Source organism: Dermacentor albipictus, chromosome 1, assembly GCF_038994185.2.
Source record: "Dermacentor albipictus isolate Rhodes 1998 colony chromosome 1, USDA_Dalb.pri_finalv2, whole genome shotgun sequence".
In the NCBI taxonomy this organism is placed as follows: Eukaryota; Metazoa; Arthropoda; class Arachnida; order Ixodida; family Ixodidae; genus Dermacentor; species Dermacentor albipictus.
Window position 1 is genome coordinate 26813086 of NC_091821.1, and position 27269 is coordinate 26840354.

The 27269-nt window shown below is 47.5% G+C and overlaps 1 protein-coding gene across 2 annotated transcripts in view; it reads left to right on the plus strand.

Moving 5' to 3' along the window:
* LOC135909410 (protocadherin Fat 3-like) overlaps positions 1 to 27269 on the plus strand; it is a 347250-nt gene that overhangs the window by 299302 nt on the left and 20679 nt on the right. For both annotated transcript variants that reach the window (XM_065441351.1, XM_065441352.1), the window contains exons 24-46: positions 447 to 574; positions 956 to 1080; positions 4175 to 4353; positions 9856 to 10094; positions 10548 to 10731; positions 11159 to 11298; positions 11468 to 12286; positions 13204 to 13493; positions 15002 to 15221; positions 15910 to 16017; positions 16104 to 16247; positions 16390 to 16530; positions 16657 to 16773; positions 16859 to 16949; positions 17033 to 17160; positions 17268 to 17358; positions 18072 to 18205; positions 19974 to 20096; positions 20960 to 21143; positions 23897 to 24015; positions 25418 to 25621; positions 25740 to 25838; positions 26116 to 26232. In XM_065441351.1, coding sequence (XP_065297423.1) covers positions 447 to 574; positions 956 to 1080; positions 4175 to 4353; positions 9856 to 10094; positions 10548 to 10731; positions 11159 to 11298; positions 11468 to 12286; positions 13204 to 13493; positions 15002 to 15221; positions 15910 to 16017; positions 16104 to 16247; positions 16390 to 16530; positions 16657 to 16773; positions 16859 to 16949; positions 17033 to 17160; positions 17268 to 17358; positions 18072 to 18205; positions 19974 to 20096; positions 20960 to 21143; positions 23897 to 24015; positions 25418 to 25621; positions 25740 to 25838; positions 26116 to 26232 — 4124 coding nt within the window. The remainder of the gene's footprint in view (positions 1 to 446; positions 575 to 955; positions 1081 to 4174; positions 4354 to 9855; positions 10095 to 10547; positions 10732 to 11158; positions 11299 to 11467; positions 12287 to 13203; positions 13494 to 15001; positions 15222 to 15909; positions 16018 to 16103; positions 16248 to 16389; positions 16531 to 16656; positions 16774 to 16858; positions 16950 to 17032; positions 17161 to 17267; positions 17359 to 18071; positions 18206 to 19973; positions 20097 to 20959; positions 21144 to 23896; positions 24016 to 25417; positions 25622 to 25739; positions 25839 to 26115; positions 26233 to 27269) is intronic.

Consider the following 27269-nt stretch of genomic DNA (forward strand, 5'->3'; position numbering starts at 1 on the left):
TTGTGTCGGTGAGCATGTTATTAGCGAAGGCGACGGACCAATGGCTACGAAAAAAAGTTCGCCAGAACAAAAACCCTTTGTCGATCCGACCCCTGTATTCCCACATCAGTCCGTGCGCCAGAGCTACATCTATAAGAGCCGGTCAATCGTGACAGCCGACATATTCTTAGGGAAAGCCGTTCTGCGACAGAGCCTTGTCGAAGACGTCCTTTGTCGAAACGTTGGCTCCGGAATGATGATGCCCTTATTTCCCGAAGGTTGATCATTTAGAGCCTCTGTATTTCTCTTGCGTGAATGTCTGGGGTACAGCTGGGTGCTTTGTGAATGCGTGCTCTGTTTTCGTGCGCACTCCTCTGGATGAAATTACGTTTTGGAGGATGTCTCTGACCTTCTACGTCGAAGCAACGCGCAAGAACGCCTTTCCTGTGCCTTGTTTTCCCTTGCAGAGAAGTTTGCTCTCGAGCTTCCTGAAAGTCTCCCGGTGGGGACCGAACTGCCGGCATTCTACAAGGCACGCGATATCGATGCTGGACCCAACGGACAAATCGTCCGCTTCATGATCGAAGGATCGGAGGTGAGTGAGTCAGCATAATACAAGGCATGCACCTCGCTATTCCTTCCGAACAAGTCCAGGCACGCAACAACCATCCACCCAACGCGGTTTCGAACGGCTGCGAGCCGGCAAAAGGCGTCTTATGGGGAAGCGCCGTTTTTCCACGAATAATTTATCACAGAGGCGACAATTCAAGGATGCCCAGAGGAGGCAGGTTTTCGCATGCCTATATTAACCCCACATGCCGCATGAGCTGTACTGCTGTCCGCACCCGACTTCCCAAGTGGTGTGCGTTCCTTAATGGTAATAGACGAAACGGCTGTAGAAAAATAAAAAACCTAAGCTTTGCATTGCTACGAGCCTTCTCATTTCCCCGCATACTGTTTGTATTCTATATTACAGGATAAGTTCTTCGTGAACAACATGACCGGGGCCCTGACTCTCATCTCGGACCTGGACTACGAGACAGCCGAAACGCACGAATTCACCGTGTTCGCCATTGATGGCGGAACTCCGCCCAAGACTGGGTAAGGACTATTCTCCATGAAGTATGGACTTTTCGCGATACCGTCGAAATCTGCTTGCTGGCGCGCAGGAACGCGGAACCTAATTACTGAGTTCCCAGGTTCCTTTGGAGGATACAGGGCTAGTGTAGAACAAAATGACGTATACAAGAAAGCGACGTGGTTCATACAGTGTATTTTATCTCTTGTATTAGTCGACCTACACGCCTAATTCTGTCTTAACTTTGTTGCTAAACGGGAGGAGAAACCATTTTTATCATGTTTCTTTTCTTGTGATGCTGAGTATTGACGGCTAAGTTTAATGTAGCGAAAGTATTTAACGAAGGAAAATGAGAGGAAGCATCAAGGAAATTAATACCAGAAGGACTTGCTCAAAAGTAGACAAAAACGCGTAGTCTCTTCCTTATCATTACGTCTTCCGCAGGAGTGGCCAACTGTCTCCAAACTATAGTCTGTTTCTGTTTTCTGGAACTCGGTTGTGTGAAGGAAATTACCTGCTGGCTTACACGCGCACAATGAAAAGCTTAAAAAAATACTAATAGGTCGAGGAAGGGCGATGATCGATTGTGGGAACGTCAGTTAAAGAAATTAAATACGCTTCGTTAAATATGTAAAACTCTGACGAAAATTGTCTTTGGGACAGCACGCCTGACATAAATGATTAGAATTTTTGTTTTATCTTTATATGCTATGTAAGGCTTTAGACAGGAACACGCTTTTCTACATTTATATTTCTTCCCGCACACTGATTCAAATCGCGACCGTGAAGTCAATTTTCGAAATACAAATAAATATAAAGAGCAAATGGGGAAAAGTGGGTTAAACAAGGGTACTGCTGCACGGTATATTTAACGAAAATTATCGAAGGAGCGGCAATTTTTACAGCAGATGCAGTGTACCAACGTCTATTGCAGAAATGAAGTATGCGATCATGCGCCGAAAAGCCTCGGGAAACAAGGGGGAAAAGGAACGCTTGCCGCCATAGAGTTGCGTTTCCTCTCCATCGATTCCACGACAGCAGCACGAGTCAGACTAAAGCGTTCTTCAAACGCGAGATATACCGTGGCACCAGAGTAGCACCAGGGCACCAGAGTATGAGTGACAGCTTTGGTGTAGGAAATATTTCTCCGAACGTCGTAGAAAACGTCCGCTTTAAGTTATCAGTTTTTTTTTCTTTTTTTTTCTACGCCTATCAAAGTAATGTTTCTTTCTGAAACTTGTTTTCCTACAGAAACATCGAGGCTACGTCCACTGAATCAGATCTCATTTCCGTGAAGTTTCGGTTGAGAAATAAATGAAAAAGAAACAGCAAGTTAACTTAAAATTGTGACGGATTCCATGTTGTATAGCCTTTTTTTTTTCCTACGAATTTTCACCCCCTTCCGTTTTTGTTTCGTTTTTTTTGTATTTCCTTCACTGGATGCGCGTGTCGTTTGAAATTTTGCCTCAGATTGGATTCATTACTTGAGCGCGACTTTTTTCCTCCTCGCACGAAAGTTGGTCGCTCCAGTCCCGATTCAAACCCGTAATCTCTGACAGCTGCACTTTCCCGATTCGTTCGTCCCTTTTTCTTTCTTGCTCTTTTTTATTGTCATTGACGCTACCTTGCTTTCTCGCGTCAGATGGTCTTTGCTGCTTGTTTCTTATTGGCACTTTACGACGACATCTAGAAAATCTTAAATTGTAAACTTCGATTCATGAGTGGTGTGCTGCCGTATCGGCGTGCCTAAAAGCCAAAAATCAATTTAGGAGGAGAAAAAAGAAAAAAAAAACGAGAGATAGAGAGAGGGGGAGGGGAGAGAGAGATAAACCTTGGAACAACAGTTGGCAGCCACGTTGGCGTTCCCGACGCTTCCGTGAAAAATGAAGTCTTTGATCCTGAAATCAGCTTTAATGGTTTCCAATACGGGCTCACTTCTGACCTTTTCCTCGCCGCGTGGGGCAAACGCTCCGAGTCAACAAGCGCTGCTCCCCCGGCACCGGCGGCCGTCAAGAAGTGCCGCTTAAAATTTCATGACGCTCTAGTGGCTCGATGCACTTTGCCTCGTCATTTGCGCACTCTTTCGTTCTGAGTTTATCCACCGTCTTACCTGCACTTTAAGCGAACCGCTCGATTTTGTTTTTTGTTTTTTTGTAATGCTGTTGAGGAAAAAAACTCGTTGCTTGTGCGCATTCTTTTGTTGCGTGGCTTGCGTCGCTCCCTCGGTGTACCACACAAGTACAGCCGCACATGCCTGTGGAACCCAGCCTCTGCAGGGACAACTTCAAAAAAAAAAAAAAATGACTGTTTAGGTTCGACCACAGCTGGCAAAATGAAATTGCGCGCGAACTCATGCTTTTGTGCGTGAAGCTAAGGCTAAGTGCAACGAAAGAAATGGTGCCCGAACCGCGCGCATGCTATATTGCTCGCGATTCTTCCGAGCTTCCCCTTGTTACCACGCGATGGATGTTGCCAGTTTTATTTCCGAAGTTGGGTCAGCCTTTGTGTCACCTAAGTTTACCCTACCAGTTGGTTGAAGCGAGAAAATTCGTGCGTGGCTACATATACATCCAGCATTTGGTCTCGTCTACTTAAGAAAAAGGCTACGCGCGAAGGGGCTGCAGCTGTATACAATCAATCGAATTACTGATGGTTTGCTGCGAACGCGACGTACGGGAAGATAAAGTTCAGTGGAAAGACGAAAGGGCGCCAGCAAATATCACGCGGCGGCGGCCATTTAGACGAGCGTGCCTTCATAGCCCGCAAATGCTCTTGATAAGTACCAAAAGAAAAGGGGAGGGGGGGGGGGAGAAGGAAAAAAAAACAGAAAAAGACGATTTTCACTTTATGCATGCACCAAATGCTGTCGCTCGGGAACGACTACGCTTCGTGCAGCAAATGACGCAGGTGTATAATAGGCTCCACAACGCCACCGGTTATGCCTAAAGCCCCTTTATGAGCTTTAAAAGCCGATCTATGGACTTCAGTTATACCATGACGCAACGCTGCATGTCAGAGGTTTCGCTGCAGCCTTTTACTTTTTCCCTTTATGCGCCGTACTTGCTTCACCAGCGCCCGTCACATGGCTCCTCCTTGTGCTTCTTTCCTGGCCCGCAGGTCGGCGAGCATCATCATTTCTGTGCAGAACATCAACGAATACAGCCCCGAGTTCATCGGCCTTCCGTACAATTTCTACGTGGCGGAAAATGCGGCGCGTGGCACTAGCGTAGGTCAAATCCAGGCGCTGGACAAGGATGGAAACAAGATCTCATACACCCTCTCCGACGGGGACACAGGTACTGTCCTGCATTCTTCAGTTGTTTGCTTTATATATATATATATATATATATATATATATATATATATATATATATATATATATATATATATATATATATATATATATATATATATATATATAATGAAAAGCCAACAAACACTGACACCAAGGACAACATAGGGGAAATTGTCCTTGGTGTCAGTGTTTGTTGGCTTTTCATTATATGACTAATCAATATAGGGGCCCTCGGTTAACCCCCTTTCTTCTCGTTTCTATATATATATATATATAATGTTTTTTTGCAATGACATATACTTACGAATATTTACAATGGTTCCAAGAGAGTGCAGAACCGCTTATAAGGAACCGCTGTTAAGTAATCTAATACAGAGTCAGTATCGAATGACGCATTGAGAGAGATTAAAAAAAATAAACTGACAATGCGCGTGTCGTGTTCGACTGTACTTCCAGTCGGCGAAAACAGAAGTGAGCGACAAGCCAAAGCTATTTGCGATCGCAACTTAATCAGCGAAAGGAGGGAGCGATGCAACGCAAATGAAGCCTCTGACCGGAAGAAGCAGACGCCGTCAACGACCAGTTCTTGTAGCGCATATATATATGACGCGAAGTATTAACCAAAACGGCGGAATTTCGGGGACGTCTCCTTACGTTATTCGCTGTCGAATCGATTTCCCGCATGTCTGCAGTTTGCATTTTATTTTTCATCAGTTGCATTTCTTTTAGTCAGTGCAGTGAGCGTTGTCATTTTTAGTTACATGTCTATTTATACACTGCGTCGAGGGAAACGAAAAAGAAGAAGAAAAGAACATTATTGCGTCTTGACTACGCGAGACAAAAATTTTTATTCTGAGTCAAAGGGGAAAAAAAGGGGGGAGAGAGAAAGATGGGCAGAAGCAACCAGGGAAGCGACAGAGAAATAACGACACGTCTTTTCCGGTTATGTTTCCTACCGTTCGGCTTTTCTGTTTTTGTTGCGTTCCCATTCAGGAGGAATGTCTGCGCATTAGGGAATCGGCAGCGCCCTCGCTTATAAAGGTTCCATTAAGGCAGCCTGTGTAACAGTGCCCGCGCACTCGCTTTAATGCACTCGCTCATTAATTGGTCCTCTTGAGCTATATTCTCCCCAACTCCGTTCCATCGTCGTCGATTGCATCCTCGTATCCCTTTACTCTCTCCCTCCTCACCATTGTTTTATCGTCTATCTTCTCCCGATGGCCCAGAAGGAGAAGCAAGACATCGTCAGTCTATGCCCGCGATCTTCTGTCCTTAATGACCGCGCGTGTGTGTAGTATACGAGTATATGCGGGCCTTCTTTCGCTCCCCTCAAGAAGGGGAAAGACCGCGAAGCTTGTAAGAGGTTTAATTGTTTCTCCACCAAACGTGTCTCCGCTGACAGTGCAGGTACAGCTGTCTATACAATCAGGCTTCCATTATCGGTCAGTCGCTATATGACTAGACTATATGGAGAGACACCGCAACCAGAACATGTGCGCGATCTTACTACGCTTACCCCCAGATCCCCTGTCTTCACGTTCTCCTTTCTCCTAGCTAGAAGAACTGTTCGACCTGGAGCTGGTTCTCGATCTGTGTCATACTTCTGAATACGAAGCAGGCTTTGAGACCCACCTGTATATTTTACAAGAAATAACAGCTCGAAAATAGCTCGGACAATATACAGGAAAAGGGGACGTACTCGAGTGCTGCTGTTCGTTTCCCCCTCCCCTGCTCTCTTTCTCTATCTCTCTTGTCTTTTATCTGGTTTCAACACTAGGAACTCTACGAAAGAAATTGTTTACCACAGGCCAAGTTGTTCCAGTGCGTATGTGAAAACGTTTGCGGTCTAATAGCCGGTTTAATTCACATGTGTTGGCTACTGTACTGGCCATTATTCTTCTCGTGCTCATTTTATGGTGCACCGTGAAGAAATGTAAATGGTGTTGCGAGTTGTACAAGCGTCTAAAAATGTTGGCAGGCTCAGGTCATCCGAACTACCCCTGTCGGGTGAGACTACAGTCCCTACAGTCCTTATCTCGGCCTTTACGAATTTCTCTGTTGTGCCTTATAGTAAATGCCCGTGAGAGAAAGGCAATCGGGAAGTGGCCATATAACTGCACCAGTGGACTGGTCAAAGGACCTTATTACGTGAAAAATAACTAGCGTGCAGAAGTGGCTGCTTCATACTAAGGAATTTTGCTATCGCGCACCATAATGTTGTCCCTACGCACGTTTTTCTATTTTTATTTTTTCTGCGTGCTAAGTGTCACTGAGGCACATCCTCGTTTGGAGCTGTCCTATCAGATCGCGCACATTTCCCCGCGCGACCGTCGGGCAGAAGCCCATCTCAGCGAATGTTTGCCTGCCTGCGCGCGCGCTCGCCCGTGTTAGACATTTCGGGTCGAATTCCTCAGATCGGCCCTTATCTTATGGATTTCGTTTCCCTCCTTAGTGCTCGCCGTATGCCGTCTGTCTCTTTCCTAGCTTGCAGATTCCTATACGCGCCGACCCGCGGGCGTTATTCTTGCCTGTATCGCGTCGCCTTGAGCGTGACGAGACTTCCTATTGAGAACTACGGCAGCACACAGTTGGCGCCGTTACTCGCCCGGCAGTGTGGCCTCATTTCATTTCACCCCTTTGCTGCCCATTTTTTTCCCCCTTCTTATCTCTCTTTATTAACGCCGCAACGACGTCTACGTTCCGCCGTTCCCCTTCGGGGAAGACTGAGCCGCACGGGCGGAGAGCGCCGGGACAGGGGAGCGCGGGCAAGCGCTGGGTTTCGGAATTCGCAGTAACGATTGTGCCGGAAACAGCTTCGGTGCCCGTTATTTCGTGTCCGCGGACCTACCCGATTGAGATGTTTTATTGACCCAAGCAAGCGGCGGCGTTCGGTGGGCGACGTCGCCTCCCTTTCCTCCTCTCCCTCCGTACGTGTGCCGCTTGTCGAACCTGGCGTGTATACACCCGCGGCCAGGATGCCGCCGCCTTCGCTGTTCGGCGCGGGACGCGTTCATCACCGCGGCTCTACCCTTCTTGTTGCTGCTGTTTGTTGGAAAAACGTACCGGTGATTCGCTTGCTCGCCGCTTGCTTGCCGCTGTGAGCGCCGTCGTTGCTTTATATACTTGCTGCTCGACCGAGCGCCTCACATGCCCCGCAAGGTTGTCGCCCTATTTCTCTCTCTTTCTGTGTGTGTGTGTCTGCTTTTTTGTAGCCGATTTTTGTTCCTTCCTGCCCCGCACACGTGTACGTCCTTCGGAAGCTTCTGTGAGGGATGCGAGCCATATTTCTCCGCCATTCGCGGTATAGAAATTAATGTGCGCCAGTCTAACGCTGGCTGCTGCTGCTGCTCCTCCTTGGTGCTGCTGGCTGCTACCGGTGCTGTCTCAGCGCGGGACGGGCTTATACAGGCTCCGACGCCCTTGCAATATATTTCACTGTCCTCGCAGCTGATTCGACCCAGATAGCGGAAGCGGGGGAAGGGGGGGGGGGAGGATCCTAGCGGCGCGCGTCTTGTTCGGCACTCGCTTGTAAAGAACGATGGTTTCTACGCTTGAAAGCTTCACAAGGCGTCCTTCCGGGATGCCGCAACAGGCAACAATGTCGCTTCATGGCACTTTACGAAGGCAGTTTTATTGGTCTGATAAGTGACTCGCACGTAGATGCGCACGGTATTGCAAGTAAGCGCTCGTCCGTGTCGTTTCTCCCTGCTTGTCCCCGTGAATACCGCGCTGTTCTGTTTCAAATATGTCTTACCAACTCGCCGAAACGTCTGTTTTAACGAGTTCACGACTTGACCCGCTATAGGCAGCGCTCACTTCGTCTCGCCGGTGCATATACTAAACATGCTCACAAAAAAGAACGAATATAACAAGAAGGCGGCCAGAGAACAAGCAGATGCACAAGCATCAACAGCTGGAAAATAAAAATAGGTTCTCAACATGAGCAGTGAGCCTCACTCAGACGGCCTCACTAGACAGGAAGGAGCCCTTTATTCTTCAGTGCCACTCACTTCCTAGTATACACGTTGTTGCTCGCGCCTTAGTGACCCAAAGTGCGTGCTCAGCCACTATAGTTTCGCTCGGCTCGAAGGTACCGACATGTAATGGGGTTAAGGAATGGGTTCGTTAGGAGTTCTGCGCTGTGTGGGAAGATGTTGAGGATGGCAGTGGCTCCATATGGAAGGCAATATCCTCTCGGAGAACGATTTTGAGCTTTGCGTCCAGCATCGTTCTTAGCCAGGCGCATCACTCTCTCTTGAAGAATTGTCAATACTTGACAGAGTGAGGCAATAAATTATCTTGGTTGACCAGGCTTCTTTCACTTGAGACCAAAAGTGGGTGCCCTCCTCAGTCCAGGTGACCATGGCTCGCTGCCGCCGCCCGAGCTCTGTTCACCAACTGTAGCTGATCTTCAGGGTCTTGCGTCACCAGCTGAGCCTCGCACTGGTCTTCCGATTCTTCTTCTTGTTCCGCTTCTTTCTGTTCGTTATCGCCTGGTGGAGATGATGACGTTGGTACGTCTGGGTTATTCCTGCACCCCAGTACCATCTGGCGCAGGGCGTTGGAAGTGACCGGCGGGCAGAACTTGCAGTCCTGCCCGTAGGTCCCCGGATACATGACATGCAGCAATGTTTCCATGCGGGTAGGTTCCAGCCTGGAGTCTTCTCCAGGTCACCACTTGTTCCCTACTCATCCCCTTATCTGCGGGCGGGTAGCGACTTCTCTGGTTCCTGTAATGTGCCAAGATCTCCGAGTACTTCTTGGACATCCGTTCATCCTCTTCGTGACAGCCGTTGGTCCGTGTTCTCTGCGCGTCGGAGATGGCTTGGCGCGCATGATCTCGAGCCGCGGCGCGCGCCGCCTGGTTCCCCGCGAGAGACTCTTGTCCCGGCGTCCAGAGGATTTGTGCTGCTTCTATCTCGGTGTTGTTCAAGACCTGAAGTGTTGCTTTTCCGAGCCTTCCGTTCATATATCTTCTGCACGATTCTTGTGAGTCCGTCATCACGATAACCCGGGTCTTCCTGCATGTTGCGATGACCAGGGATATGCCCAGCTCTTCCGCTATGCTCGTGTCCTTGGCACGTATGGACGTGGTTGTCAGTTCTTCGCCCTTCTCGTTGACCACGCTGATTGTAAATCGGTCCTTTGCTCTGCACGCCGCTGCGTCCGTGTATCTCACGTTTTCTTCTTTGTTGCTGGTGCGTTCGAGTGTTTGCTTGAGCGAACGTATTCTCGCCTGTCGCCTTTCCTCGTCGTACTCGGGATGCATGTTTCTGGGCATGGTACTTACGTGTAGCCTTTCTCTGATCTCGTGTGGGATACGCTAAAGTAGGTGCCTTTCATCCTCGACTTGGTAGCCCAGATCTTGGAGCAGGGCCCTTCCCGTCTTTGTAACCTTTGGTCTCTTCAGCTGGTTGACGTTGTGCGCTTCCACGAGCTCTTACCATGTGTTGCGCACCCCCATTTTGAGTAATAATAATCCGCCACTGTCCCACACACGCAGAGTACTTCGGCATCGAGGCGGAGACTGGCAAGCTGTACGTGCGCAAGAACCTGGACTCTCGCACCGAGTATGCGCTCGTGGTCGCTGCCACGGACGACGGCCAGCCCGAGACACGCACGCTGGGCGTCCAGGTGACCGTGTACGTCAAAGAGGTCAACAACTACCCGCCCGTCTTCTCCCACTCCAGCTACAAGGGCACCGTGCTCGAGAAGTACGCCACCGACCGCGTCATTATTAAGGTGCGTCTCTCTCAATGTTTATTATTTTTGGTTTACTACCTTAGGTTTCTCGTATGCATGGTTAGAGTGTCCTTGTTTATACCATGGTAACCGTTGTAAAGTAATGCTGCTTTTGACGTACGGGTGCCAGCTGTCACCGCTCGTGACAATCCTACCAACTCTGCACAAATAAAAAGGAAATAAACAAAATTTTAATGTTTTATGTATTCAAGCATGTGTCACCATAGCTTTTGGAGTTAAGTTACTCTAGTTTCATGTTAGCGGAACATTTCTGAATATATAATTAGCCTTTTAATCGTCGTTCGTTGTCACCACCGCCCAGTCATTGCGACTACGAAGGCAGCCGTCCGTAGCATTTCCGAACGAAACTAACGGAAAGCGAGTTGCAAAAATCACGGTGCTAGGAAGTTCAATTTACGCGTGCGTTCTACGCGTTCTTTCTTGTTTTACCAGCTCATCGCCACGGACAAGGACTTGCAGAACAACACCATCACGTACAACATCTCAAGTGGCAATGACGACAACATATTCCTGATCGACCATCAGACAGGCGATATCCGCGTCAATCCAGCAACAGTTAATCTCCTTGACTACGACCGCAAGAAACAATTCGTCATGCTGGTGCAGGCCAAAGATTGTGAGTACCTTATTATACACTACGCATGCAACCTCGGGTTAGGCTAGCTCCAGTCACCACAAATCACTTCGGTTATATTAACCCGACACCGTACACAATGTTTGCTGCAACACTTGCTCTATCTTCCCTCGAAGGCCATCAGTTTTAAAAGTTTTCTTTTTTTCTTCTTTTCTTTATATTTCAGTTTTGCAATCGATGTAGCGCGCTTTTATAGCGTTTACTCTTCGATTTGCTCCCAAATATAAGTCACTAGTAAATTGCATCCCTTTAGATTTTTTAATTATCGGTTTCCTGGACATTTAGATTGGTTCTGACAGGCCCATATTATTACATTGATGTTACATTATTACGTCAAGGTCACATTTCAGATGCTTCGCTGCGTTGTTTCTACAGTCTTGCTGTAAATGTGCGCTTCGTATTCTTGCAGCTCACAACACACCTCTGTACGGTTTATCGATGGTTACCATTGATGTCCTGGATTCCAATGACCACGCACCAACTTTCTCGAAGACAGCTTATTCGGCATCACTACCTGAAAACCTACCGTCTGGGCACTGCTTTTTGAGCGTAAGTAGACATTTCTGAAATAGCACGTTTTGCTCAAGGGCTGGTCGGCTAACCAGCCGCCAGAAACTATACGTCATTCAAGTAAGCGTATTCGCGAGCAGCATTATAAAAAACTGCTTGCCGCCTTACGCGCTGCGTATCGGGTTGACTGCGCCGTTCCCATCCGCAGATCCACGCTGAAAGCGGCGACTCCGTGGACCAGCTGACGTACGAGATCCTCAACAAGGACGTCCCGTTCACGGTAAACGCGCGCACGGGCGACGTGTGCACATCTCAGGTGCTGGACCGCGAGCGCCGCGACTCGTACGAGTTCGCCGTAGCAGCGTCCGACGGCAAGTTCGACGTAAAGGCGCCCGTCAGCATCGAAGTGGTGGACGAAAACGACAACCCGCCTCGGTTCGAGAAGGAGCGCTACACGGTCAGCATTCCGCACGATTCCCAGGCCGGTCGCTCGGTGATCCAGCTACACGCCATCGACCTGGACGTGGCCAACAATGGCGAGATCACCTACTGGATCAAGAACACGCACGGCATCTTCGAGATCGACGCCAAGACGGGCCTGGTGCGCATGGCGGCCGGCCTGCCGCTCAACGCCATGCGAAACCTGAGCTACGAGATGGAGGTGTTCGCGCAGGACCACGGCGCCGCGTCAAACATCGGCAAGACCTTGCTGCTTGTCCGCGTGTCGAGCACCCACAACAGCCCGCCCGTGTTCGAGCGGTTCGCCTACAGCGTCAGCGTGGACGAGAACGCGGCCAACGTGCCGCTGGTGCAGGTGCACGCCTCGGACCCGGACCCCGGCAGCGCGGGCAAAGTGCTGTACCGCATCGCACGGGCGACGCGCCGCGAGACGTTCCGAATAGACTCGCAGACGGGCAAGATAACGCTGGTGGCGCCGCTGGACTACGAGCAGGTCAAGCACCTCGAGGTGTTTGTCGAAGCACGCGACGACGCCGCCGAACCCCAGTTCGCCACAACCATCGTGCAGGTAGGTGGACTGCCGTCTTCCTCGTTGAATGCCTCCCGCTGATTGTCCTTTCGACGCGCGTGTGCCTCGACGAGCGTGTGCCTCGACGAGAAGTGGTGTCTAAGCGCGATGTCTCTCTCCGGCTATTCACAGCGTCGCCTACTCAGAAGCAGCCTGGGGGATATTGTAATAGCCGTGGCATAAGCGGAAACAAGCCGCACGCCATTTCGACGCATTGTTTGTGGTCTACGCGTTTAGTTTAATGGCAGGGCTAATACCCCTATTATGCGGTGTATTGCCTCTCTAGGGTGAATTACAAGGACATCGGTTGAAAGAAATAAAAGAAGAACAGCAAGGAAATTTGCTGTTCTCGCTAAGAGCTATGTCAAGAAGACAGTATGACCCTTCTTATAATATTTTCCTAACAAGAAAGGCGCTTGGCATTGTGCCTTAAGCGTTATTGTTTACCGAGAAACTAAACCTGTCAGTGATAAGTTACCTTAGTGGAAAGGGAGATCTGCCGCAAAGTAAAAAAAAAGGAAACAAACGATAAAAAAGCCACCTTCTGAAAAACAATTTTATCTCCTTATGAAACCTTTCAGGACCAAGGTCCGAATTCACAAAGTTTTTCGTTCGTACATGCTCAGTGCCATTGGCCAACCACCTTCGCTAATGATATGCCCAGCATCAGGATTGGTCCAAGTTTTCTCTTACGAACAATCCTAGCGTAAGAGGCCTTTGTCAATACGGTCCGATTCATTTACGGTATACTTATACGCCAGGACATACTCAAGACTGTTCGACCACTTCTTACGCAGCCGAATTTACATCTCTGCCACAAGAAGAAAAGAAAAATGAAAGTATATAAATCAATACTAACACGGTGAACGAGAAAAGAGAGCTCTGGCTTTATATACCGTGTTTGGTCATTCTTTCAGGTTACCGTGAACGACGTGAACGACAATGCGCCAGAGTTCCTGTCTATGCCTCGGCTGCTGAGGATTCCGGAAACCACTTCGCAGAACGAGCTCGTCTACCGCGTACAGGCCATCGATCTCGACTCATCCGCCGGTGGCAACAACGACATCAAGTTCGAGCTGCACCCTCCGAGCCAACGCTTCTCCATTCATCCCAAGACGGGGCAGGTGTTCGCCACTCAGCCGCTTCAGCCCGGAACTGAGCTGCTACGAATAGTGGCTACCGACAGTTCCATTTACCCTCTCATGAGGTACGTGGTGGAGACGAGTGATTTATTGTTTCCGGTGCCGGAGGTGGCCTACCAAAGCACGGACTGCATGTCGCGAATACGGGAACACACAATAGCGATTGTTCGCAATCTAAGGAGAACAAGACAGCGTGGCTTTAATCGTTTTTATTCAATCTGTGTATTTATCTATTTCCACTTTCGCGAAGTCATCTGTACCAGGTGAAAATAAAAAAAAAATGTATCGTCATTGCATCCGTTGCAACTTATTGGCGAGGCGAACAGGTGGTTTTGAATTTGGATGGCAAGACTTGATTGTCTAACACGGGATACCTTTCGGGAACCTGATTGAGTCTCTTTTTTTTCATTAATTAAAAAACATTTTTGAAGTGTTTCACAATCGTGTTTAATATAATATAATATTATATAAGAGTGTAGAATATATGTGTAATGCGAAAGGCACGAGTGTTACATGGAAATTGATAACATGTGTTACATCCTACAGTGCTAAGCCGCGAAATTCTTATAATGCCACATATATATATACTTTGCGCCTTTTTGGCATCTCTCCCTAAACCACGTCTAAGTGGCACACAGTCATAACGAACAAGTAATAACAAAAAGCGTATTGAATAGAACTCTGTAACTGAGGTAATTAGGAACTACTGAATAGGATTAAGATAGTTGGCCATGATATCTCAATATTTGACGAGTTGATTTTGTCATAAGCGCAATCATTTTGCATTTAGCGTTGCTACGTTGCGATAATTTCGCTAGGATGCCTTATATTTCCCGCACAACGACTTCAGGATACAAGTTCGGTTTTTTTCACCCCAAACTTTTGAAAGTTATATTTGCTCAAATTATTTGCAGTTTCACAATCCGCTGTGTTCCCATCAACTTCATTCTCGTCAATGTTGCTCGTTTTTTTTTCCTTTTATATTTAATGACGCGTTTGCGGCCAGCCAGCCATGTTTTCCACGTATTTATTACGCAAACTTACCGATGCGCTTTCACGTGGGCCATTGTGTTGAAGCATCCGTAGCGGCAAACGGAAACACCTCATTGGCAGGATATCTCAGCGCTGTTTTCATCCCGTCTTTCGAAGCTGTTGGAAACTCAAAATACTGGCACAATGTTTGCTTGTGGTTTCGAACATTGCGCTCTGTTACTGACACTGTCTGTATTAACTAGACAAACATACTTGGGTTTTTATAAAATGTTTTGTTCCTTTTCGCGCTGTCCGTTGTCTTGAAAGCGAGATTCCACTTCAATGAGACTTAAGCATACGCGCAGAACGTGTCCACCGTAGGGGCAAATTTGGTTTCTATTGACGCAGCAGCATTTGCGACATGATGCGCCACCACGTAGGTCGCGTAATCCATATTTAGAAGGTGCGACAGTACATAAACATACATCCCATATTACAAACACGCATTCAAAGTGATCACAAATGCATTGTTCAGCGTTGCGTATTTACAAGCAATAAAACGAAAAAAAGCGAGTTCTCAATAAACAATTTGATGGCGCAGCGCCGTGGAGATGCGGGTGGAGGTGTACAAGGACTCGGTGGACGAACCGACGCCGGCCTTCTCGGCAGTACAGTACACAGTGGACTCGGCGTCCGTCATTGAGGCCGGCTCGACCGTTCTCGAGGCACGCGCCACGGTGCCCAACGGAAGCCCCGTCTGGTACAACATCACCGGAGACGACGGCTCCCACGTGCGGCGATTCTCAATCAACCACGACAGCGTGAGTGGCGGCCGCGCCCTTGTTTTTTTTTTCTTTTTTTTTGTGTCACAATGGCTCTCGAGCGAATGAGGTCGCAGCCACACCTGGCCGTATACCAGGTCTTGCACTCAACGCTAACTCAGTTTACAGCCATAACGTTACGACTCCGTCGTGGTTTGAGTACTAGAGAATACATTCAAAATGACACGCCCCGCTTCCATATGGTAGCGTATGCACTTGTACTGTCGTAGCGCGCTCCGAGAGCGCCTTACGGAAGCACCTGTCATATAGCTTGTGCACGCCCCTTAACCGGTACTGCGAAGTACCTCGCGCGCGAGTCCGTCTGGGTGCCTGATTGAACTAGAGTGGCCCTTTCCATGTCGACAAGGCCAGCTGCATGCAACATAAATATAATTTGAGCAGTGCAGCAAGAAAGTTTCGCTGCAAGCGTGCGTAATAGACAAGGAGCGCACGTAGCTGTTGCTCTATTATGATACACTAGACTGCTAAGCAGGCAAGGAACTCCTCGAGAACTCGACAGTTTTCTGACGAAGAAAGTTGCAAGGTTTCTGGCTTGGCGTTGCCATTGCACTGATGTTCCTTCTCGTCGACAAGCGCACCTGGAAGCCAGCTTTCCGGGCATTTTCTTTTTCTTTTTAACGTAGCTTCGTACCTAATAAATTATATTGCGTTTCTTTTTCTCGTGCAGGGAAGAATTGTCACAACAACACGACTCGATGCAGAAAAGCAATCTGTCTATCACTTTATGGTGGTGGCCCTCAACAGGAACGATCCACAGCACCAAGCTGAAGCAGGCGTACGTTTCTCACATTTCAACCATCATCAGTAGCCATTGTGGACATACGTCAGTAATAAACTTGCAACTATTTGTTTTCCTTCTAGGTTGTTGTCCGCTTGACCGACAAAAACGTTAGGTGTCCTAAGTTCCCGTTCACGGAGTACTTCGCTTCCATTCAAGAAAACTCCCCTCCTGACACCATCGTGCTGCCTAACCTCATAGCTGAAGACGTCGAAAAGTTTGGCAAGGTGGGTCCGGAACAATTTACGCAATCCTTCCAGCTTATCTTTCCAGCTTGAGCCTGTTTTATTGCTACACAAAATCTTCGAAATTGATTTTTATATGTAGGGCCGCTTTTTATTGCTTGCTCGTTTTACTTCTCTTCCTTAGATATCGTATCAGATCACGGAAGACAATTCCGAAGACAACTTCATGCTGGACACAAAGCAAAACCTTATTTCTTTGCGAGTGAAGAAACCCCTCGACAGAGATAGCATGCCGACTATTCTTCAAGGCATCTACACGCTAACGGTACGTCGCATCTTCTATTAGGGGAAAGTGTTGAATGGTTGTCCTATGACAAAACTTTGCGTGATTTCGCACATAGAAGTGAACAGAGAAATGGTTCTAGCTGCAGCATGCACTAATTGAAAACAGGTCACGGCCAGCAACTACAAGTGCTCAGGAAGCAGCCGAGTCAAGGTCTTCGTGGAAGACGTCAATGACAACAGCCCAGTGTTCGAACAAAACGACTACGTCGTTGAGCTGGAAGAGGTGAGAACAAATTAAATGCCATCAGTGGTAACGGTTAGGGACTGTGTTGGTAACCTGGGAGTTAAGCCCTGTTCGTCATTTTCAGAATACGCCGCCAGGTCAGACTGTCACTCATCTCAGCGCCGCTGATCGTGATGGCTTGGATCTCGGAAAGATTCGCTACTACATCATAGAAGGTACGTTGCAAGGCATCCTAGTTCAGCAGATGTGTTCTTCCGTGCTAGTGTTCGAGCGAATGTTTTGTTTTTTCTTCCGGCAGGAAACGAAGGGGAAGATTTCAGCATGGACGAAACGACCGGCATCTTATCGGTCAGGATTATTCCGGACCGTGAAAAGACGCCAGATTTCATGCTAAAGGTTCTAGCCGTCGATTCCGCTAACAACACGGTACGTCGGCGCACGTCATATAAGAACTGAAACGTACAAAGCGATACTTGACTGAGTGCTGATGTAGCTCAAATGACACACGTGTTTTTTTTATTATTTTCGTTTAGGGCCGTGCAAGTGTTCACATTGTCATCAAGGACACTAACGATTGGACTCCGACGTTCCTTAACGACACCTTTTACTTGAATGTCACGGAAGGTGAGACGATCGTTAAATTCTAGGAATATTTATAGTCTGGTCGTCTGCTTACACATTCGTTCGAACGCGCAGTTGTAATCTACAGCGTAAAATATGAAATGTCATATCGAAGTGCGTTCGGCAAATAAAAACCATTTATTTCTCCAAGACCATAGACTATATCCTCAGGTCAAGTGTTTCCCGTGTAGATTGGCGTACAGTGAAATGCGATTTGCAAAGCATGTATTGAAGAGGGCAAAACTTAGACTAGTGCCAGAGAAAATATCTGAGTGACAGGTTGTTAGCTCAGCCGTAACCTATCCACATCGTCATGTCGCAGGTCCGAAATTTCGGACTCGTAGATGGACAGTATACGCTGACAAGTTCCGGATAGCTTAGGTCCTGCGCCACATTGGCTCCTTCCTCAGGCGCAACATGGCGGCTAGGCAGTGTGGGAACTCGTGCCCACTCAGCCGGCTCTGGTTGGGCACCACTTTTCCATAACCTATAAACCAGTTACACTTACATATATCTCGAATACTAATAACCAAGTTTCCTAGAAGTCGGAGCTGCTATATAACTGTCATGCATAAAACCGCAAGGAGTGCCGAGCGGTGGGCCTTAACGTATCAGTAATGGCTGAAAGCGAAAGACAAGGCGGTTGAGTCAACACTTGAAGGCGCTCTAAGTTTGGCGCACAATTGAAATGCGCATTAACTATGCGACTCTTGCAGGACCGCCGAGCGTTGGTGCCTACGTCCAGCTGCCCGTCGCCGACTACGACGACGGAATCAACAGACAAGTAGAGCTGTACATCGTCGATGGCAACAACGAGAACCAGTTCCGGCTCGGCGTAAACGAAAACGGGGTACGCTCAAAGGAAGTTGCAGTGTCTCTGCCGTTCATTCCTGCTCCTAAGCCTTGCTGTTCCCGTTGTTCCGTCATTTTCTATCACTAGGTGTCGTTTCTTTCACGCATCGCCCTCTTCGGTTTTTGTGCACAATGTATCGGCGTCAATGCAGTGAGGGAAAATAATTCGCGTCATCTCGCTTTGCATAATCTCCTATTAAACATGATTCAATAATACGAAGAGGAAATAACCTACTAAAGACTACACTTGTTCAATTACTATCGTAAGAATGACTTTGTCAGCAAGTTTGGGTTACTTGTTGGTTAATCCTTCATGAAAGTATATCAGTGTCCGCCACTGTGGTGAATGTGGCTGGTAACAATGATCAATTTAATTAGATTCCTATACATTTAATCATTGCTGGTAGCCCCCACTGAAACACGGTGTTATAAACATACATGGGCGTGTGCCCCCATACGTGCTTCAAATGAGAAGACTCTGCAGGAGAGGTAGTCACATCATTTTCCTTCAACGTGTTGCAAGCACCGGCGCACTTCAGTAAATGTGTGACCAGTGGCGTAGCAACAGGGGGGGCCGGGGGGCCGTGGGCCCCGGGTGCACGGGGCCACGGGGGGGGGGGGGGGGGGGGAGGTGTCATATACGTCTGAACACACCCAAAAATTGTCGATATCCTCGCCTTCCTCGACTACACCCGGGGAAGGGGGGGGGGGGGGGTGACAGAATAGCTAAGAGCCCCGGGTGCCAGACGACCTAGCTACGCCACTGTGTGTGACAACCACTGAATAAACTATAAAGATTCGCTCATTAACTTTTTGGTAATTGTGTAACTTACTGCAATTCGCGATTGAAGTCGGCCGGTGCTTGATATATGTACAGTTTGTAGTTTCGAGATATTCGTCCTCAAACCTTGTCACAGCATGCTTCGGATATCCCCGTCCACTTAGCCTTGTCGCCTGTTGAGCCAGGCAGGCTTTTCGTGAAATTACCAACTCGGACGTCAGTGCATGTGTTTTTTTTTTTTTTGCAAGGTTGGGGAGGGATATCTCAGAAGTGACGCTAGTTCCTAGCTTTCATGAGTATCTGTCTAGCTCCACTTTCGCAGCCGCGACATCTGCTGTAATGTATTTAAAGGTCAATAAGGCAAGCTTATGTAATTGGTTAGGCGTCTAGCTGCCGCCGCTAACAATGGGCAGCTGGCAAAAGAGCGCTATCTTCAATGTACCATCTTTCAAAAATTATTAAATTATGAGGTTTTATGGGCCGAAACCACGATCTGATTATGAGGCACGCCGCAGTGGGGGACTCCGTAAATTTGGACCACCTGGGGTTCATTAACGTGCACCTAAATCTAAGTACACGGATGTTTTCCGTAATAGTTCTGCGGAAACCCGCAAGATGGAGAGAAGTAATTATTAAAGGGAAAATCAGACATCCACCCATTTCGCCCTTACCGAAGTGCGTCCGCCATGGCCGGGATTTGCTCCCACGACCTCGTGCTCTGCAACCCAACGCCATAGCCACTGAGAAACCACAGAGGGTCGTCATTAAAAAAATTTGACTCCTCGTACATTCCAACCACATAATATGAATGGCTAATTTAAGCGCACCCATATATGAAGTAGTCCCCGAATTAATTGTAAGCGTGACACGAGGTGGTCATTAAACCTGTTTTATGAACGTAGAACAGCAGAAATATCCCACGCCGAAATTACCCGAAGCTGCTGCTTCAGCCGGCGGTACATTGCAACTCTGCTTCACCGTGCAGGCGGTGCTCAGAGTGGTATCCGAGCTTGACCGAGACAAGTACAAGGTTCCGGAATCCGCTTTGCACCTGGTTATTGTGGCTGCCAGGGACATGGGAACTCCCTCTAGGACCGGCTCTACCACAGTAAGTAGATGACACGAACTGTCCACGCGAAAACGCTTCGGTCGGTGTCACCTCTTGAAAGTCGCTCTGTTGCACGCGTTCAGTGACTGGTTTTTCATAAACAGAAAAATATTAAAATGACGTAGTTTTGTGGTTACGTTTTACCAAGTTAAGCTTTGAAACATCTGCATTCCTTCATTCGATCAAGACGGTCCCTGATAGCCATAGACGCTCAAGGTGATGCTCACAAGCGGTACTGGAACTTGGTCACGCTACAATATTGATAAAGTAATCGTGTCTATAGTTCATGCTCTCGTTCTACCTTCTTCAAAAAGGAGTTAGTGTCGGTGTAAACCAACAGTGCGGTGTAGATGGACTAAGTGTACAATAAATCACTTGAAGCTATGTGACCTCTCATCGACAAAAACTACAGCGCAAATAAATACGTGCAACGCGATAAGACATGAACAGGACGAGCGCAGACTACCAATGGATTTTCGAGAGCGCTTTGCATCAGAATATAGCGCAATACGCTTGCGCAGATAGATTGTGACCAAACTGCTATCCACATCCAAATATCAGCCATCGATCCGGATAGGTTCGCTTCGTGCTATGCAGCAATACTGAGGTATTGCTCATGCAAGCTATCCCAGTCTGAGTGATGGATTTCTGTGAATTGCATTTAGTCTTTCTTCTTACTTTTTCGTAGAATCTTAGGCTCAGAAAAACGCGGCTCACACTCCGAGGTCTCGCACTGACACCAGCGTGCGGCCTGTGATGCCTGACTTAAAAACGCTGGCAGAATGACTTGCATTCAGTAGTAAATTTTGGATGCGAGAATGTTTCGGCCGTGATCTAATGATATGTCCATTATTGTACACCAGGTCGCAGTTTTCATCCAGGACGTCAACGACAGCCCTCCGCAGTTCGATAAAGAGGCCTACTACGAGTTCGTTTCCGAGAGTGCGTCCGTGGGCACGGTCATCGACACCGTCAAAGCTACGGATCCTGACTCAGCGATGAACACTAACATGACCTACTCATTTGCCCGGGGCACCAGCAAACGAGGTACGGCCAGACTGCGCTTCCTGTCACTACGAGGAATTAAAATGTTGTGCTTTTTATGCACAGCCCTTGGGTTCGAACCAGTTCGTGGAAAAGCGATAGATCAACGTCCCTGTATGTAATTACTTATGTCACCAGCTGTACTGCACAGGTGTTCGGCTAATTACTGGGGTTCGTATAAAGACAAAATATTCTAAATCCGCACTGGTATGTTTCACCAGGCCACGCCTGCAGACAGGGGTATGCACGCATCTTGATTTTCAACCCGGTGGACCCCGATCTACGAAAGATGCTCTGCTATTGGCATCAATTGTTCAAGGCTCGAATTAATTGCTAGAAAGCATTTCTGCCGTAGCTGGGGGTTGAGTCCAGTAGAATATCGGCGCAGTTAACCATTGTACACTTCTGTCCTTTGTCCACGAGTGCATCAGCATGATTTCGAGCACGCAACTAGATCGCTATGCAAAGCAGACCCGGTCCAGGTTGCCAGGGCAACAGCCGGGGAACGGTTGCAATTTGAGATCAGGTAATTTGAGCCGTACGTGATGTGAAATCGCGCCATTTTCCTAAAAAATAATAATCATAATAAATAATAGCAAAAAAGCGTTTCAGCGTTCGCATTACTTTTCGAATTAATTCCTGCGTAAACGGATGTGCCGGAGCTATCGTGGGAACTGCTTTTCGCGCTAGTTGAGTGGTCGTTTGCATAAGTGCGTAGTAGAAACATACTGAGACGCCGCGAAGTGAAACGATTTAGAACGGCGCGATTTACATGGTAATAAAAGCGCCCAGTTTCTCTTGCGCCTACGGTGTAGCATAACGCAATCTTTCTGTTTGCTCCCCGAGCTGGGGTAACAACACATCTTGGAATAGATGCTGGCATAATCCCGCAGCAGCCTGCGGTGCCTTTCGAAGCGCGGTAAAAGAAACAGAGTGGAAAAAAAGTATAAGAAAACGAAAAAGAGGAAAACACCACATGACACGACTACGGCTTTCCATCGGCGCCGCGACGCGGGCGGTTTATCCGTCGTTCGATCGGAGCAGTGCAAGGAGCGATAACATCGCGGTTTCGATTTTCCCTCGCTCTGTTCGCCCTGCTGACTGTAAATCCGAGCAAAGCATCTTGGCAAACTTTTTTTCTTCTTCTATTTCTTCTTCTTCTTCAGCTTTCGCGCTTAGTCGCACGGTCTCAAAATTGTTTATTTACCCTCACCCCTTTCTTTCGTGGTTTGTTCACTTGCGAGTTTCTTTCGCGCGATAGGCCGCGCGCGCGGAGGTTGCTGGATCTCGGAAAGTTCGAACGAAATATAATGACAGAGGGGACGCCGCCGCGCAGTCGGGCGAGTCGACAAAACATAACGCGGCAGGGGACAACGCTGGTGACGAGAAGTCGTCCTTCTCGAGAAGCTGGTTGCTGCGGCTGCCCGTTGGCGCACAGCGCTGTTCTTTTCTTCTTCTTTTTTTTTTGCTCTTTGGTGTAGTAGCTGGTGCTGTAGAGATTTAGTTCGGGTCATCGCACATGGGCGACATACAAGGTGCTAAGTATGGCAGGCGTTTTTTTTCTTTTTTTGTTGTTGTTCTTGACCAAGAGTTAAGGGATCGATCACGCCTTCTCAAAGTGGTTCTCGTTTCTCAGCAGGCGGCCACTGCACGAGAACGAACGCTTGTCCGCACGTTGTGCACAAATATTATAATCGTGCGTGTGTGGCAGTGCTGATAAAGTGAGACGCCGCTTTCATCAAGTGGTAGGGAGCTTGCATGCGAGAGGGGGTACGAGAAAATCGGCTGCGCATTCATGAAGTGAAAACTCGATTTGAATCTTCCACTGTTAACGCGTAAATTGAAGTCTACTGCGCTACATTTACCACTCTCTAGAAGTTCTTTTCCGCTTGGAGCATGTTTTTTTTTCCTAGTAAAGAAGGACAGTCCACGCAACTCTGCAACTTCGAAGCGAACACTGGCATAATGGGAACAGACGGCATTCCTCATCGCGAGATCCGAGTGAATTCGCTTTATGAGCATGCTTGGTGGCATCTGCGCGAGCATTCTTACTTTCTCTTTTTTTTTCAAATAGGTGCGGTGCCCGTCAGGTAGGTATGTTTTAAGCTATATATGCGGATTGAGAGGCGTCGAAGCGGAGTGCAAGCGTTAAAATTCAGATCTTTTGAGCAAAGAAAGGTACCTCATAAATGAATATGTGAAAAACTTCTCATTTATTTAAGAATATGTGAGTGTGCGTCATAAAATGCTCACGCGTGTGAAGAGCATGATAATGAAAAACGAAGCTAAGCGATCATTTGGTGCAACAGAAAAGTTATAATGTCGACTCCATTGAGTGTCTCGTTGTGTCTGGCGAAATTGTTTGTTCGTTTCCTCGTTTGTTCTTTTTTACAAGAATCCTTAGTATATCCCGTCAGTAAAAATACTGAGAGGGCAAACATTTCGTTTGGGATATCTGTAAGAATGTTAGTTTAACATTGCCACATAAGGCACAAAGGTGCTTCGAAATTACACTTCCAAAGAGGCGAGATCGATGTTTCCAGCGTTATCCTGATGAGCGTTATTAGCTGGCCAGCGAGCGTTGACCACGGACGCGGTATTTTTCGCCGATCGTCTAGAGTACCCAAAAACATTAATTTTGTTATTTCATCTCAACATCTAAAATAAGACCCGATGCGAAACGGTGCCGTTTTTGCCTGTACGCTGAAAGCCTGCTTCCCGCTCACCCATATTAACCTGTCTACTGTTTACCCCAGTGCCTTTCATGATCGACCCCGTTCTCGGAACGGTGAACATCACCCGAGCACTCGACATTTCGGAGAGCCAGGAGTATTCGCTGACCGTGGAAGCAAATGACGGCCTCTGGAAAGCAGCGGTAAGAATTTTCTTTCTCGTTTTTTTTTCACTTCTAGAGGAATAATCTATCGAATACGTATACTTGTTATTTTTATGCGGAACTGGCTGTCACTATACATATATTTATTAGCGGAACGTTTCCATAAATTTTCCGTAAGCTGCATCGGGAGCGTTAATGTAGCCGCGTTTACAACGGTAAGAAATAAAAAAAAGATATAGTTCATCCTTCGATTGATGCTGATTCACATGCAAATTTCCCTGCAATATTTTTTTCGGTCTGGCACCGGTAACTAGCGTAAGCTAAAAGAAAGTGAAATGTTAGCAGGTTTGTTTTGTTTCCGGCAACACTCGCGCTACAAAATCGGCAGGAAAAACGCTGTTAGAGCGACGGTTGTCGCGTTCGCGCTCGATAGCGAGCGTGTCACCGAAGTCGACGACGCGTGTGGTGAATGCATTCCATTACCCGGCGCTCGAAGTCTGAGCGGAAACTGGAGTTCCAGGTTGGAATTCGATAATGCTTGTCAGCGTAGCTGAGTCGCCTACAGAGCAGCTATCGACAGGCCATGGGAAGCCTTCCTGCCGCTGTTATGCATCCATGTGTGAGCACTGCAACCATAACGTCACCCCAGCGTCGGTCCATCTTCGATATACCGCGTCCGTCCTAGTACGTCGGCAGTTGTAAGCAAGACTTGGTTAAAACACGTTGGCGGGCTAGTTGGTTTGAATACATGATAGAGTGTCTAAGCGCGACTGAATGAGGAAGTAGAAAGAAACATATACACAGAGACAGCGCTACTTTCAACTATAGATTTTATTTTCGCACGCATCGATAAATATATGCCGTACAAGCGGAAACAAACGAGACAGCTAAAAAGAACATTCACTAGTTCATGTCGATGAACCGTGCACGTGTGCAAGGCAAGGTGGGCTGATTGCAGAATTGGAATAGAAAAGTTTGGAATAGTTTTACGTTATAGCGCTCCCCCCCCCCCTTTTTTTTGCTGTCTCGTTTGTTTCCGCTCGTGCGGTATATATTTATACCGTATTTTAGCGCTGTCTCGACCAGGCCCGGCGAGCCGCGATCGCCAATGGAACCCTGTCAGAGGGAACCACCCGGGAATAAACCGCGCAACGGTTCCTGCAATAATAAAGTTCCATCCTCCTCCCCCTCCTCTGTATATCTGTTTCTTTCTACGTCTTCGTTTAGTCGCGCTTACACACACTATCATGGTAAACAAGACGTTTTTTTTTGTTTTGTTATTTCACTACTTCTTCTTCGTCTTTCCTGGCAGTTCCTTTTACGTGATGCGAAAGGTAGGAACCAGACTCTCACAAACTGAAATCGTACGCTGTGCGGAAACGCCGGCCGACATCTTAGAGCAGTTCAAGTAATCAGTACGTCTGCTTTGATCATTCATCAGGCTCCCATGAAGATTTACGTCAGCGAAGCCGAGGAGCGTGATCCGAGGTTTGACCAGCTCCACTACAAGTTCAAGGTTCTCGAGAACATCCCGGGTGCAATCGTGGGCCAAGTGGAACTCCAGACGAGGACCATCCGCGCCAACAGCCAGATGCGCTACAGCATTATCAACACTGAAGTGCGACCCTTCTTTAACATCACAAAGGTAAGCGGCTTGCAGCCATTGCCGCGCTTTTCTCTTTAGGACTTAACCGCATGTAGCACAGCGGTATACAGATGCTTATCGCCAATGGTAATCCTTTCTCGGCGACGCCTCGCTGCAGGATGGAGAAATATTCACAAAGATCGGCCTGGATCGTGAGAAGAGGAGCAAGTACACGTTTACGGTCATGCTGGAAGAGAAGCGACCGACAACCAAAGTGGTGAGTGCAGCTGACATCACACGCTATTGAGCATATTGTCGTCAGAACGCGCGACGCCTGTTATACGAATTCTTCGCCTCCTCTGTAATGTGGCAAAGATATTTTCACTTTACTAGCGGGTCTCTGTAACGGCGTTGTCAGCCGAGTTCCCTTAGACATGTTGTGCTTCAACCTCAAACCTCCTGCGAATAATAATTTAGCTTTGTTGCGGCACAAAACTTCATGCGGGCACGTCAGCAGATTCGTGTTGTAGCATCCTCTTTTCTCTTGATTTCAGAGCGTCAGCGAAGTGTCCGTAGAAGTCGTCGACGTCAACGACGAGGTACCGACGTTCATGCAGTCATACCAGGGAACCATCAGGGAAAACTCGCCTCCGGGAACTTTAGTCACAGTGGTAAGGAAACATTATCATGTGAAGTCGGGGCGAAATTCGCGAAGCTTTAGGTCGTTCGTAAGAATTGTTTGTCACTGGCCGATCACGTTCACTAATGTTCGCTGCCACGGTCGGCCTCTTCTTGCGAAGCGCTTTAGCGTACGAACTGATTTTTTTGAATTAGGTCCCTGTTTATGTTTTCTCAGTGTTAAATTGCTGTACGGCGATGTACGAAAAACTGAAGAGCAGCTGCTTGAGGGACTACGCAGGATAAACATAGCTGAACTTATTATCGTGACTACCTGGAGACCAGAGTAGACAAAGTAAATGTAAAATTGCTAGGTAAGAGTTGTGATAACGTGCAGCGTAGGGAAATGCTCTTTCGTATACGCGTGAAAGCGGTATTTTTTCTCTGCCTCCGCTCTCTACAGCTGGCTTTAAATATTATTACCATATTCTGTGGCTTCGGTCATAGCGTATCTCTGTTTTGTAATCGATTTCCGCAGCTTCTCTTCATTCTTAAGTGCTCACAAAAATAAATTTAGGACTCTTGCAAGTATCAGCATTATTTTTATTATATATACACTTTAATTTTGGCCACTTGCCTACAACGTACGATTTCAATGACTGCATGACATTACGAAAATATACACCTCCTTTTATATTACAGTTATATTACAATATTATTTTAAAGAGATATATTAAAGGGACGACGGCTTGTGTGTGCTGTTCGCAGTAACTGTGTTATTGGAACCAAAGATTCCGTGCAATCTGGAGCTTTCTTCTTATTTTTGTGTATATGTGTATTTGAGTATTTGAGTATTTTGCGCACTTCGTGTATAAATGAGTGTGCAACAATAAAGGAAGAAGCGTAAATACATTTGACAGTTGGGTGAATTTTTGCGAATACATTGCTACGAACGGCGCTAGTTTGTTTCTCTTCATTCTTAGTGTCCCGTCCTTCGAGCAGTAGATACACGTACGCATGCATGGGACCTTGAAAGGCCATGTTGATATTTTCGTCTAATTTACATGCCTTGAAATTTTTTTTTCATCTT